Raw genomic sequence first — 12,783 nt, 5'->3', positions numbered from 1 at the left:
GCACTAAACCCGGACAACACTTCACTATTTCACGGAGAACTGTAATTGCACCACGAGCACTTGAGCACTCACTGTGGACTTGTGTTTGTGTTTCATGTGGGTGTTTAAAGAACGGGACTGTTTATTATTTTGGGACAAACCCACGGATTACAGTAAAGCAATACACGCCGCTGCATTGCTTTACATTGTTATTATTTACTGTGTGTTTTGTGTCATCAGACACTGGGATATAAAATAAAACACCATTGCACCTGGATTATTGTTTATTGATCACCTGCACACTGTTAACCACTTTACCACAGGGACTTATATACTAACTGGCATATAAATCTAAATTCTATTTAAAACTGTTTGAGGGGCAGACCAGGACAGCCAGAAAGCTGACGTAATGTACATTGCTGACAGATAACATTTGGAGGGCGTGTACAAGAACAGAGATTTTCTTTCAAGCATAAAGAAGGTAAATCACATGAATACTGTATTTACATATCTTCTGGCGGATTGATTTGGAGTAGTGATTAAACAGTTTGAAAGATAACATCCAAAGTCCTTTACCGGAGATTAAGGCCCTCGTAATGATCAAACTATTCCGTTTTGTTAGCGCTCCAAAACCATAGGATTTATTTGAGTTTTGTATTGTTTGTTAAAAGAAGCTGTGTTCCCATTGGAAAAGAGACATGTGGAACAAATAAACATACAGGCACCATCCTGTTTAAACCCCTCCTTTATCCACCAAAGACGTGTTAGGAACCCAGAACTGTTTTCAGTTATACTTAGTGTTCCGCATTTTCCGTTTTTATCTTAACACATTTTTCCAGGGATCTTTTTGGAGTTTATTTTACATATATTAAAATAGGGATAAAATCAGTAAAGATTTGTTTTTAATTGAAACATCAGGAAAAGAATCTCAGTATACACACTGCATCAGCTGAGGATCCAGTAACATGGTGCGTAGGTCAGGCAAGTCCAGTGCATAGTAGGAGGGGATCAAGAGATCTGCAAGTGCAGTCTAAGCAGGGGGGTGTTGTCTCCCAAGCACTGAAAATCATGTGCCACAATCTTCACCTCTGTACTGTGTACCGTTTTCTCAGCTAAGACACTGCATAGTGGCCCAAGCACTGACTTTTAGTGATCAAAGCCATTTGAATTACAGGAGGTGTATCTGTCAGTCTATCTGTTACCTGTTTAGTGAGAGGATTGAGAGGCGTGTGACTGAGCCTGCTGTCAGTGCCACCTTGCCCCTAGCTTTGGAGTTGAAACAGAGAAAGTTAACATTCAGGTCTTTCAGGATTACTTGCCATTAGTTTACCTGTATGGATTGTGCTTTCAGTTTCTACAGTCGCAGCAGAGAGACACCCAGCATTGAAAACAAGACCCTGACACTCAGAAGCTGTGTGGGACTCACACCTTTTAAAAGGTAAGTTACAATGTTCTGTTTTATTAAGGAAATGTGTAGAAAGGACCTTAAAATGTAGCAACTTCTTAGAGCTGATTGATTTGAAACCTGTTCCCTGTAGAGGAACAACAGGGCATATTGTGAAGCCAGAGCAAAAGCAAAGGCCCATTTTCAGATAGGATTAAAATTGTATGAACATTGTAAAACTAACAGGAAACTAGATTTTGTGAATAAAAAACAAAGCACAACAATGATCGTGTTGAAACCACAGAATCTAAACCCTGTATCGAGAAAGGCTGCATTCTGTCATTTTAATGTTATTTTATGTTCCTGTAACATGACCCATATGTTGATTTCTGGCACTTCTGGTGTTGAGGAGTCAGAAAACAGTGTTTGAGATGTGATGGTGATAATCGTAATGAAACAATAGGGTTCATGTATAAGTTAATACAGTGTGTGTCGGGTGCCTCTTATTGTATAAGAGATGTCATTTCATGCAGTTAGTGAGACAGGACCACAAAGCACAGCTAATGAAGAATCTCCACAAAATGTGTTGTACAAGGGATAGCCTGTCACAGGGATGTGTTGTACAAGGGATATCCTGTCACAGGGATGTGTTGTACAAGGGATAGCCTGTCACAGGGATGTGTTGTACAAGGGAGAGCCTGTCACAGTGATGTGTTGTATAAGGGATATCCTGTCACAGTGATGTGTTGTACAAGGGATAGCCTGTCACAGGGATTTGTTGATTTTGTAGATGTGATTTATAATTTCTTGTGCGATACCAATGATTACAGTTGAGCTAGAGAAGCATACAATACAATGTGTTATGCTTTCATCATCTTAAAACCAAAAAGCTGCATTCGGTCACTGGTCAAAGTGAAGGGTACTGTTAGATTTAATTACAGACCACACCCTGACCCTTGAATTACTCTAAAATAAAACACACACAAAAATTTATTTAATAAGAATTTTACTGTCATCCTTGATTTTACTGTGATCTGTGTGTAATGGGTGTTAAAGTCAGGTCTGGGGTTATACAAATGATCCAGTGAGCTTTTCCAACATTATACACATTTATTTAACTTCTTCCTTGTTGCTGCTTATATTGTTTGTTTGTGTGTAAAGAACATGAACCGGTTTGAGCTTCATTGCTGAAGCATTCAGGCATGTCTGCCCAACCCACTGCCTGAGCTGGGCAGGATGCCAGCAACATGTTACAGCTTCATTCTAACATTACAAGAATATCTGAGATTGGTATCTCCAGGTTTATTTGTTTATTAAAAATGTTCAGTCTTAATACCTGCAGGTTCCCAACCACACTAAGTGGAAGACAGGAGTTTCAGACAGAATTAAATACCCATCAGAATATAATCCCTGCTTTCCAATCACAGAGAGACAAAGGTGTTTGAGAGGAAACAAATGAGAGTGGAAGCTGGGACTACTTCTAGTCACAAGTTCCCTGTGGGTAGAAGCCTTTATCATTTATATATATATATATATATATATATATATATATATATATATATATATATATATATATATATATATATATATATATATATATATATATATATAGATATGATAATAAATCAGTGGCTGTGTATTGTATATGCCACTTCTCTTTATCTTCCATGTGGTTCTATACAGCTGAGTGGACATTGTTCCTGATCTTGTTTTTTTGTTGTGTGTCTGATCAGTTGCTGGTGTGGGATGATCAGTAGAGAAGATGGAAAAGAAAAATGCAGACCAGGAAACTGGTAAGAACACAATGATATGTATCATCTCTGTCACAGACAACAATGAATGCTCTTCTAGTGCAGTGGTTCTACTGTCCTGCTGGATTTTGTTCCAACCGAGCTCTCAATTACTTAACTGAAACCTTAATTGAACTAATAATTTGCTTAATTTTACTTTTTAAATTGATTAGTTTACAAAATGTTGGAGAATTCAAGTTCCTTATAAAAATGTATATTTTACTTGACATATCCAACTCTTTAAAATAAGTAAAGAGCTCTGATTAGTTCCATTAAGGTTTTCAATTAAGTAACTGAGAGCTCGGTTGGAACAAAAACCAGCAGGACCGTGGGTCCCCAGGACCGGAGTTGAGAATCACTGATCTAGTGTAAAGATAAACATCATTGTGGATATAGAACTAGAACAGGCTCTCCAAGAGAAAGACCTCAGTGTTGTAATAGACTCATCGCTGTCAGCAACCACACAGTGTGGGGAAGCAATCAAAAAGACAAACACAATGCTGGGGTATTTAAAATCTCAAAAGGAGTTGACATAGTTTAGTCTAACCCAGGGGTGGGCAATTCCAGTCCTGGAGGGTCGGTGTCCCTCCTGGCTTTTGTTCCAGCTGTGCTCTAAATTATTTAATTAGACCAATAATTGGTAATTGGTCCAATTAAGTAATTTAGGGCAAAGTTGGAACAAAAGCCAGGAGGGACACCGGCCCTCCAGCACCGGAGTTGCCCACACCTGGTCTAACCAATTCTTTAAGCGCAGTGCAGAAACCAGGACCAGAGGACGCAAATGGAAATTAAGTGGAGGGAGACTCAGGACATTTTCTTATGTTCCTAAAGTGCTAATATCCAAACAAATATTTAAACAAATGTCCATACCTCTCATTCGCAAAACAACTTCCCTTTTCTTGTACGTTGTTTGGTTTGTTTTTGACTGTGATAGCAGCTCATTACTCCTGCCTTCACACTGTAGATTCACTCTCCTTGTGCAGCAGGTATCAGGACATCACCAGCCATCACCACCATATTAACCACTGGCTCTCACTTCACTACAGTAAAACCTCCACACTGTAGATTCACTCTCCCTGTGCAGCAGGTATCAGGACATCACCAGCCATCACCACCATATTAACCACTGGCTCATTTTTACAGTTCAATATTCATTCACAGCGATACACATGAATACGTGACCAATAATAACCACAGATTTTAAGAGCAGCTAAATATTTTACAAGCACCTGAGAGATGAACATGCCTGATGAATACAGACCTGTTTCTAATATGAATGTTACCTCTCCTGCACTGTCTCTACCTACATCACTGCCTCTGTCTCCACAGTTACTGTTTCTAATATGAATGTTACCTCTCCTGCACTGTCTCTACATACATCACTGCCTCTGTCTGCACAGCTACTGTTTCTAATATGAATGTTACCTCTCCTGCACTGTCTCTACCTACATCACTGCCTCTGTCTGCACAGTTACTGTTTCTAATATGAATGTTACCTCTCCTGCACTGTCTCTACCTACATCACTGCCTCTAATATGAATGTTACCTCTCCTACACTGTCTCAACCTACATCACTGCCTCTGTCTCCACAGTTACTGTTTCTAATATGAATGTTACCTCTCCTGCACTGTCTCTACCTACATCACTGCCTCTGTCTCCACAGTTACTGTTTCTAATATGAATGTTACCTCTCCTGCACTGTCTCTACCTACATCACTGCCTCTGTCTCCACAGTTACTGTTTCTAATATGAATGTTACCTCTCCTGCACTGTCTCTACCTACATCACTGCCTCTGTCTCCACAGTTACTGTTTCTAATATGAATGTTACCTCTCCTACACTGTCTCTACCTACATCACTGCCTCTGTCTCCACAGTTACTGTTTCTAATATGAATGTTACCTCTCCTGCACTGTCTCTGCCTACATCACTGCCTCTGTCTCCACAGTTACTGTTTCTAATATGAATGTTACCTCTCCTGCACTGTCTCTACCTACATCACTGCCTCTGTCTCCAGTTACTGTTTCTAATATGAATGTTACCTCTCCTGCACTGTCTCTACCTACATCACTGCCTCTGTCTCCAGTTACTGTTTCTAATATGAATGTTACCTCTCCTACACTGTCTCTACCTACATCACTGCCTCTGTCTCCACAGTTACTGTTTCGAATATGAATGTTACCTCTCCTACACTGTCTCTACCTACATCACTGCCTCTGTCTCCAGTTACTGTTTCTAATATGAATGTTACCTCTCCTGCACTGTCTCTACCTACATCACTGCCTCTGTATCCACAGTTACTGTTTCTAATATGAATGTTAACTCTCCTGCACTGTCTCTACCTACATCACTGCCTCTGTCTGCACAGTTACTGTTTCTAATATGAATGTTACCTCTCCTACACTGTCTCTACCTACATCACTGCCTCTGTCTCCAGTTACTGTTTCTAATATGAATGTTACCTCTCCTACACTGTCTCTACCTACATCACTGCCTCTGTCTCCAGTTACTGTTTCTAATATGAATGTTAACTCTCCTACACTGTCTCTACCTACATCACTGCCTCTGTCTCCACAGTTACTGTTTCTAATATGAATGTTACCGCTCCTACACTGTCTCTACCTACATCACTGCATCTCTCTTCTCTCTCTCTGACAGTCCCTCACTCCCTCCCTTTCTCTCTTCTATCTCTGACAATCCCTCCCTCCCTTTCTCTCTTCTCTCTCTGACAGCCCCTCCCTTTCTCTCTTCTCTCATACCCTCTTTGTCTCCAGTTACAGGTGCATCAGGAATCCTCAGTCTCTCACTCCCTCTCTGTCTCCACAGTTACAGGTGCATCAGGAATCCTCAGTCTCTCACTCCCTCTCTGTCTCCACAGTTACAGGTGCATCATGAATCCTCAGTCCTTCACTCTGTCTCTGTCTCCACAGTTACAGGTGCATCAGGAATTCTCAGTCCCTCACTCCCTCTCTGTCTCCACAGTTTCAGGTGCATCAGGAATCCTCAGTCCCTCACTCCCTCTGTCTCCACAGTTTCAGGTGCATCATGAATCCTTAGTCCTTCACTCCGTCTCTGTCTCCACAGTTACAGGTGCATCAGGAATCCTCAGTCTCTCACTCCCTCTCTGTCTCCACAGTTACAGGTGCATCAGGAATCCTCAGTCTCTCACTCCCTCTCTGTCTCCACAGTTTCAGGTGCATCATGAATCCTTAGTCCTTCACTCCGTCTCTGTCTCCACAGTTACAGGTGCATCAGGAATCCTCAGTCTCTCACTCCCTCTCTGTCTCCACAGTTTCAGGTGCATCAGGAATCCTCAGTCCCTCACTCCCTCTCTGTCTCCACAGTTACAGGTGCACCAGGAATCCACAGCGTTTCACAGAGTTTTGGCAGTTTTGGCCATGACTACAAGGGTATAATCCCTGCACGTGATGCCAGCTCCATGAATATCGAAAGACCTAAATTCAGCAACTATAAGGTATGGCCACATTGATCATTAGAAGATATCCTAGTTTCAAAACCCTCAATCCAGCAGCACTTCAACTGTTAGAACATGCTTCCTCCCCTCATGGCAGGAACACTACAAAAACTAACTCACCAACTCGTCTCTTCCTATTGGAGCCCTGGGCTTTCCTTTTATAGGATGTGACTGCTCCCAATTAGCACCAAGGAACAGTCACATTATCACATGTTTTTGGCAGGGACAGGAATTAACCCCACGAAAACACAAAAAAATCACCCACACTGTTTACAGGCAGAGCTCTTGCTCTGCCACACATGCTTTATGAATACGGCCCTTCATCTTTAATCAACAGCAGTTTCTTTCACCCCCCTCTTTGCAGTGCAGTGTTTCCCTATCTTCTCCATGTTTGCTGTGTAAAGCTGACACTGCAGGCTGACTCTTCAGGCTGTTTTGTTTTCATACTATAGTAATTCAATGAATGAACTTTTCTTTTGCAGATTCCTGGTTTGTTGAGGAGAGTTTTCAAGGTACAGAATGAGGGGGGGTATTGTTAAATGACAGGTGAATGAGACGGGGGGGAAAGAAAAGGGGAGATTGTGAGAGAGATGAGGTGTAGTTAAGTGCCATGATGTATATTATCAATTAAGAATTTCTTCTACAAAGAATATTAATTGTATTATTAACCCACAATAGTTTTGTATATGACTTCATTTTAGAAATGTGCATGTGAGCATCTACAGTAGAATAGTGAAGATCTGAACCCATCCTGAAGGTTTGTAATTATTCACTCATTCCACAGGGGTCTGATAGAAAGTCCAGACATCAAGAGGTTGGTGAATGGAGCCTGGAAGAGTGTCGACACTCCATCATGGAGCTGGCAAAGGAGATGAACAGAGTCGTGAAGGTACAGAGAGGGAGGGGAGGAGGGATGGGAGATTGCATGTGATTGGTTTTGGTTATTACAGAGGGTGGAGGGGGGGGGGGTGAAGAAAGGGACTGAAGTAGTCAGATATTGCAAAGAAGCCAAGGAGTCTTGAAGATACAGATAGGGAGAGAGGGTGAAGGGTGAGGTGTGAGGGGATTGGTAATTAATTCATCCAACAAAGAAGTTAATGTACAGTATATGTACAGTAATGTATAGTACATGGAACAGAGCAGAAACAGCATTGATAGCAACAATTAGGTGTAGTCTGAGTTTCATTGAATTTCCTGTTTAAATGTAATTAAGCAATAAAGAACACTGGCGTTTTCATTATGTGTGATTTGAGGATTCTGAAAAGCATTGTGGGAAGAGAACGCAGAATATTCAATCATTTGAACCCCAGCAAAACAATAAACACACATAGCTCATCTTTGTGCCTCTACTGATTGATTCAAATCAACTCTAAAGACCCACTTGTTCTCTTTTCTTTCAATGCTCTTTAAGTCTGATATCTACATCCTAGCCCTGTATTTAATGTACTTGCATTGTTTTTTTTACTGATTGTATTTAATGTACTATACCCTGTATTTCACTGTATTTAATGTATTATGCATTGTTCCTCACTATCTTGTAAAGCGTTTGTTGATGGTGGTCCACTATGAAAGGCGCTATACAAAATAAATATTGAGTGATTGATTGAAAGCAAAAAAGGAATATAAAACACAATAACAAAACTACAAATACAAGGTGCTGCGCCTTGCAGAAAACTGGGTTTCTAAACACCACTCGGATGCACGATTTATTTTCCGCCACAAGGTGGCACTGTGATACCGTTTTTACCAACGATGGCTGGTAAAAAAAAACGTATTTCACCGCTCACCTATAGCGCACATGCAGGTGCATTAAATAATAGACAAAACAGAAGGCACAAAGAAAAACGAAAATAAACACTATTAACCAAAATCTTCAAAATAAAGGTGCTGCACTTTGCAGCCGATACCCCAACCGTCGCTACCCACACGGCCCAGGACTCCGTCCTACGCTCACAATTGTTCCCTCAATTGTGCCCCGCTCCGTCCGTAGTGCCTCCGCTGGATCATTCATCTAAAAAGGGCAGACCTGAGGGAACAAAAAAGTATCCGTTTATAGGCCGAGCAATCCCCATGAGCCCGCCCCCCAGCCACTCGGAGAGAGGGAAAGCCCACACAGCCTCTTCCCCACCTCTCTGTGTCACTGCCATGACTGACAGGCGGATTCCCCGGGACTGCCCCCCTCTTCCTGCAGCATCATGCATACGTCAGACGGCCAGTCCAGGTCTCCCCTGTTACACAGGAAAATGTCACTTTTATTGGTCAAGCAACGCCCCAAGACCCGCCTCTCGACCACTCAGAGAGAGAGAGATGACACACCCTCACCCAAGGTCTTTGTGTCTTTGCCATGATTGACAGGAGGATTCCACAGGGCTCCCAAACCCCCCTGTAGGATCATGCATGCATCAGATAGCCAGCACAGACCTCGCCCTGCCACACAAGCATAGACTATATCCACTATGCCTATATTCATGATCAGCATAGATTATATCCACTAGGCCTATATTCATGACAAGCATAGACTATAGTACTACACGGTTTAAACTTGATAGTCAGTGATTATGTGTGTCTTAAATTATTTAATGCTGTTTAAATTGCCAAAGAGTTCTCTTAGCTTGAATTGTGGGATGTCGTTCCATGCCATCTCTCCTGAAGGTGAAACCATAAAACACATGAGATTATTATGCAGAGCCAACAAAGGAGTTAAACAGTGTCTTGAAGGTACAGAGAGAGGGAGGGGGGAGGGGAGTGTGTGTGTGTTTGAAGGGGTGAGGGGAGTGTGTGTGTGTTTGAAGGGGTGAGGGGAGGGTGTGTGTGTTTGAAGGGGTGAGGGGAGGGTGTGTGTCAGTGTGTGTGTGTTTGAAGGGGTGAGGGGAGGGTGCGTGTGTTTGAAGGGGTGAGGGGAGGGTGTGTGTGTGTGTTTGAAGGGGTGAGGGGAGGGTGTGTGTGTGTTTGAAGGGGTGAGGGGAGTGTGTGTGATTTTGGGGTTGACTCTCCCAGCGCTGGTGTCGGGGGGGGGGGGGTGGGTCTTTTAAAAAAAAAAAAAAAAAATTCTGAGCGCACTTTAATTAATAAACATATAAAATATATAGGCGCTGTCTAATCTAATGGGATTAGAAAAATATGCCGCAGCAAGGTAGCATTGGCGGACTGTCAATCAAAACACAAATTGGTAAATCCGAGCTAACAAGATTGTCTCTCTGAGAGGAGAACAGAGCTTTTATATACTCACGTTAGGGACTGACCACAAATGAACAACACAGAGGCTCTTTTGCTGTTAAACAATAACTCCCGGTCTTCATTGAACTTTCCCTTTCTACCCCCCGCCTCATTACATTACATTATCATCACCGGAATGTATTAAATGCTTACTGTCTTAAAGTGGCAGTACTCAAATATGAACATTACATCTCCTATCTCGTTGTCTTGTGCACACGGCAGCACTGCGCACCAGGAAATCAACTTCCTCTCTGCACTGACAGGAAGGGCACGCTCCAGCACCACAACCAAACACAATTGCAACATAGATCTTAACTTATACCACTTCTCCACTGGCACATCCGACCCGTGAGGACTCGGTATGGTACGGGTACGGGTGGTTCACCACTGAATATTTATCGAGCCGAGCGAGAACCAAACCATGAAACTGTGATTTCCATCATTACGTTGCATCAGTCAGTACACTCCAGAATAAAAAACAACAAACATGACGGGCAGCGATTGTGATGAGAGAAAAGTACAGCCTTGGGATGCTGAGGATGTGCAGGCTCTAGATTCTCTGTGGGCAGATACAAGTGTTCAGGATCTGGAGTCGTGCGCCACAAATGAGAAAGTTTATGCCTGAATTTCTGACGATTTGAAGCAAATGGACATAAACCGTGAGTACTGTACACTTAACTCACACACTCAAAAACACAGTGTCTTGAAGGTACAGAGACACAGCATTGACAGCAACAGTTAGGTGCAGCCTGGGTTTCATTGTTTCATTCCTGTTCAAATTGTATTAAATATAGGAGGCTGTGTGGTCCAGTGGTTAAAGAAAAGGGCTTGTAACCAGGAGGTCCCCCGTTCAAATCCCACCTCAGCCACTGACTCATTGTCTGACCCTGAGCAAGTCACTTAACCTCCTTATGCTCCGTCTTTCGGGTGAGACGTAATTGTAAGTGACTCTGCAGCTGATGCATAGTTCACACACCCTAGTCTCTGTAAGTCGCCTTGGATAAAGGCGTCTGCTAAATAAACAAATAATAAATACATTGGTCTCTGCAGTGTTTGTAGTTAAATTCCACATTTTAATGATTTGTTATTGATTGATTTCAGAACTCTGCCATACCTGCCCCTGTGTCCAGTGAGGATACATGCAGCCTGGAAGAGTGTCGCTGCTTCATCATGAAATGGGCTGACGAGTTGGACAAGCTGGTCCAGGTAAAGAGAGACGCAGAGAATGAACCTCGAAGTGGAGACAGGGTGCAGTGAGAGCTGAGAATCAGGTTCACAGACAGGGTGCAGTGAGAGCTGAGAATCAAGTTCACAGGCAGTGAGAGCTGAGAATCAGGTTCATAGGCAGGGTGCAGTGAGAGCTGAGAATCAGGTTCACAGGCAGGGTGCAGTGAGAGCTGAGAATCAGGTTCACAGGCAGGGTGCAGTGAGAGGTGAGAATCAGGTTCACAGGCAGGGTGCAGTGAGAGCTGAGAATCAGGTTCATAGGCAGTGAGAGCTGAGAATCAGGTTCATAGGCAGTGAGAGCTGAGAATCAGGTTCACAGGCAGGGTGCAGAGAGAGCTGAGAATCAGGTTCACAGGCAGGGTGTAGTGAGAGCTGAGAATCAGGTTCACAGGCAGGGTGCAGTGAGAGCTGAGAATCAGGTTCACAGGCAGGGTGCAGTGAGAGCTGAGAATCAGGTTCACAGGCAGGGTGCAGAGAGAGCTGAGAATCAGGTTCACAGGCAGGGTGCAGAGAGAGCTGAGAATCAGGTTCACAGGCAGGGTGTAATGAGAGCTGAGAATCAGGTTCACAGGCAGGGTGCAGTGAGAGCTGAGAATCAGGTTCACAGGCAGTGAGAGCTGAGAATCAGGTTCACAGGCAGGGTGCAGTGAGAGCTGAGAATCAGGTTCACAGGCAGGGTGCAGTGAGAGCTGAGAATCAGGTTCACAGGCAGGGTGCAGTGAGAGCTGAGAATCAGGTTCACAGGCAGGGTGCAGTGAGAGCTGAGAATCAGGTTCACAGGCAGTGAGAGCTGAGAATCAGGTTCACAGGCAGGGTGCAGTGAGAGCTGAGAATCCGGTTCACAGGCAGGGTGCAGTGACAGCTGAGAATCAGGTTCACAGGCAGGGTGCAGTGAGAGCTGAGAATCAGGTTCACAGGCAGGGTGCAGTGAGAGGTGAGAATCAGGTTCACAGGCAGGGTGCAGTGAGAGCTGAGAATCAGGTTCATAGGCAGTGAGAGCTGAGAATCAGGTTCATAGGCAGTGAGAGCTGAGAATCAGGTTCACAGGCAGGGTGCAGAGAGAGCTGAGAATCAGGTTCACAGGCAGGGTGTAGTGAGAGCTGAGAATCAGGTTCACAGGCAGGGTGCAGTGAGAGCTGAGAATCAGGTTCACAGGCAGGGTGCAGTGAGAGCTGAGAATCAGGTTCACAGGCAGGGTGCAGAGAGAGCTGAGAATCAGGTTCACAGGCAGGGTGCAGAGAGAGCTGAGAATCAGGTTCACAGGCAGGGTGTAATGAGAGCTGAGAATCAGGTTCACAGGCAGGGTGCAGTGAGAGCTGAGAATCAGGTTCACAGGCAGTGAGAGCTGAGAATCAGGTTCACAGGCAGGGTGCAGTGAGAGCTGAGAATCAGGTTCACAGGCAGGGTGCAGTGAGAGCTGAGAATCAGGTTCACAGGCAGGGTGCAGTGAGAGCTGAGAATCAGGTTCACATGCAGGGTGCAGTGAGAGCTGAGAATCAGGTTCACAGGCAGTGAGAGCTGAGAATCAGGTTCACAGGCAGGGTGCAGTGAGAGCTGAGAATCCGGTTCACAGGCAGGGTGCAGTGACAGCTGAGAATCAGGTTCACAGGCAGGGTGCAGTGAGAGCTGAGAATCAGGTTCACAGGCAGGGAGCAGTGAGAGCTGAGAATCAGGTTCATAGGCAGTGAGAGCTGAGAATCAGGTTCACAGGCA

At 43.9% G+C, this 12,783-nt stretch overlaps 1 protein-coding gene across 8 annotated transcripts in view; it reads left to right on the top strand.

Moving 5' to 3' along the window:
• Positions 1-988: 988 nt before the first annotated feature.
• Positions 989-12,783, top strand: part of LOC117965850 (E3 ubiquitin-protein ligase TRIM39-like) — a 121,077-nt gene continuing 109,282 nt past the window's right edge. For 6 of the 8 annotated variants that reach the window (XM_059011864.1, XM_059011858.1, XM_059011863.1 and 3 more), the window contains exon 1: positions 994-1,417. Coding sequence is in view for 2 of the 8 variants with exons in the window: in XM_059011855.1 (XP_058867838.1) it covers positions 3,126-3,156; positions 6,497-6,627; positions 7,110-7,139; positions 7,412-7,516; positions 10,945-11,049 (402 nt within the window). In the remaining 6 variants the exon portion in view is untranslated. Of the gene's footprint in view, positions 1,418-3,096; positions 3,157-6,496; positions 6,628-7,109; positions 7,140-7,411; positions 7,517-10,944; positions 11,050-12,783 lie in introns of all 8 variants that reach the window. The other 2 variants (XM_059011855.1, XM_059011854.1) reach the window with 1 other exon arrangement.

The sequence above is a fragment of the Acipenser ruthenus genome, chromosome 43 (assembly GCF_902713425.1).
Source record: "Acipenser ruthenus chromosome 43, fAciRut3.2 maternal haplotype, whole genome shotgun sequence".
NCBI classification, from domain to species: domain Eukaryota; kingdom Metazoa; phylum Chordata; class Actinopteri; order Acipenseriformes; family Acipenseridae; genus Acipenser; species Acipenser ruthenus.
The sequence above is the reverse complement of the archived record's forward strand: the minus strand, read 5'-3'. Positions and strand labels throughout refer to the sequence as shown.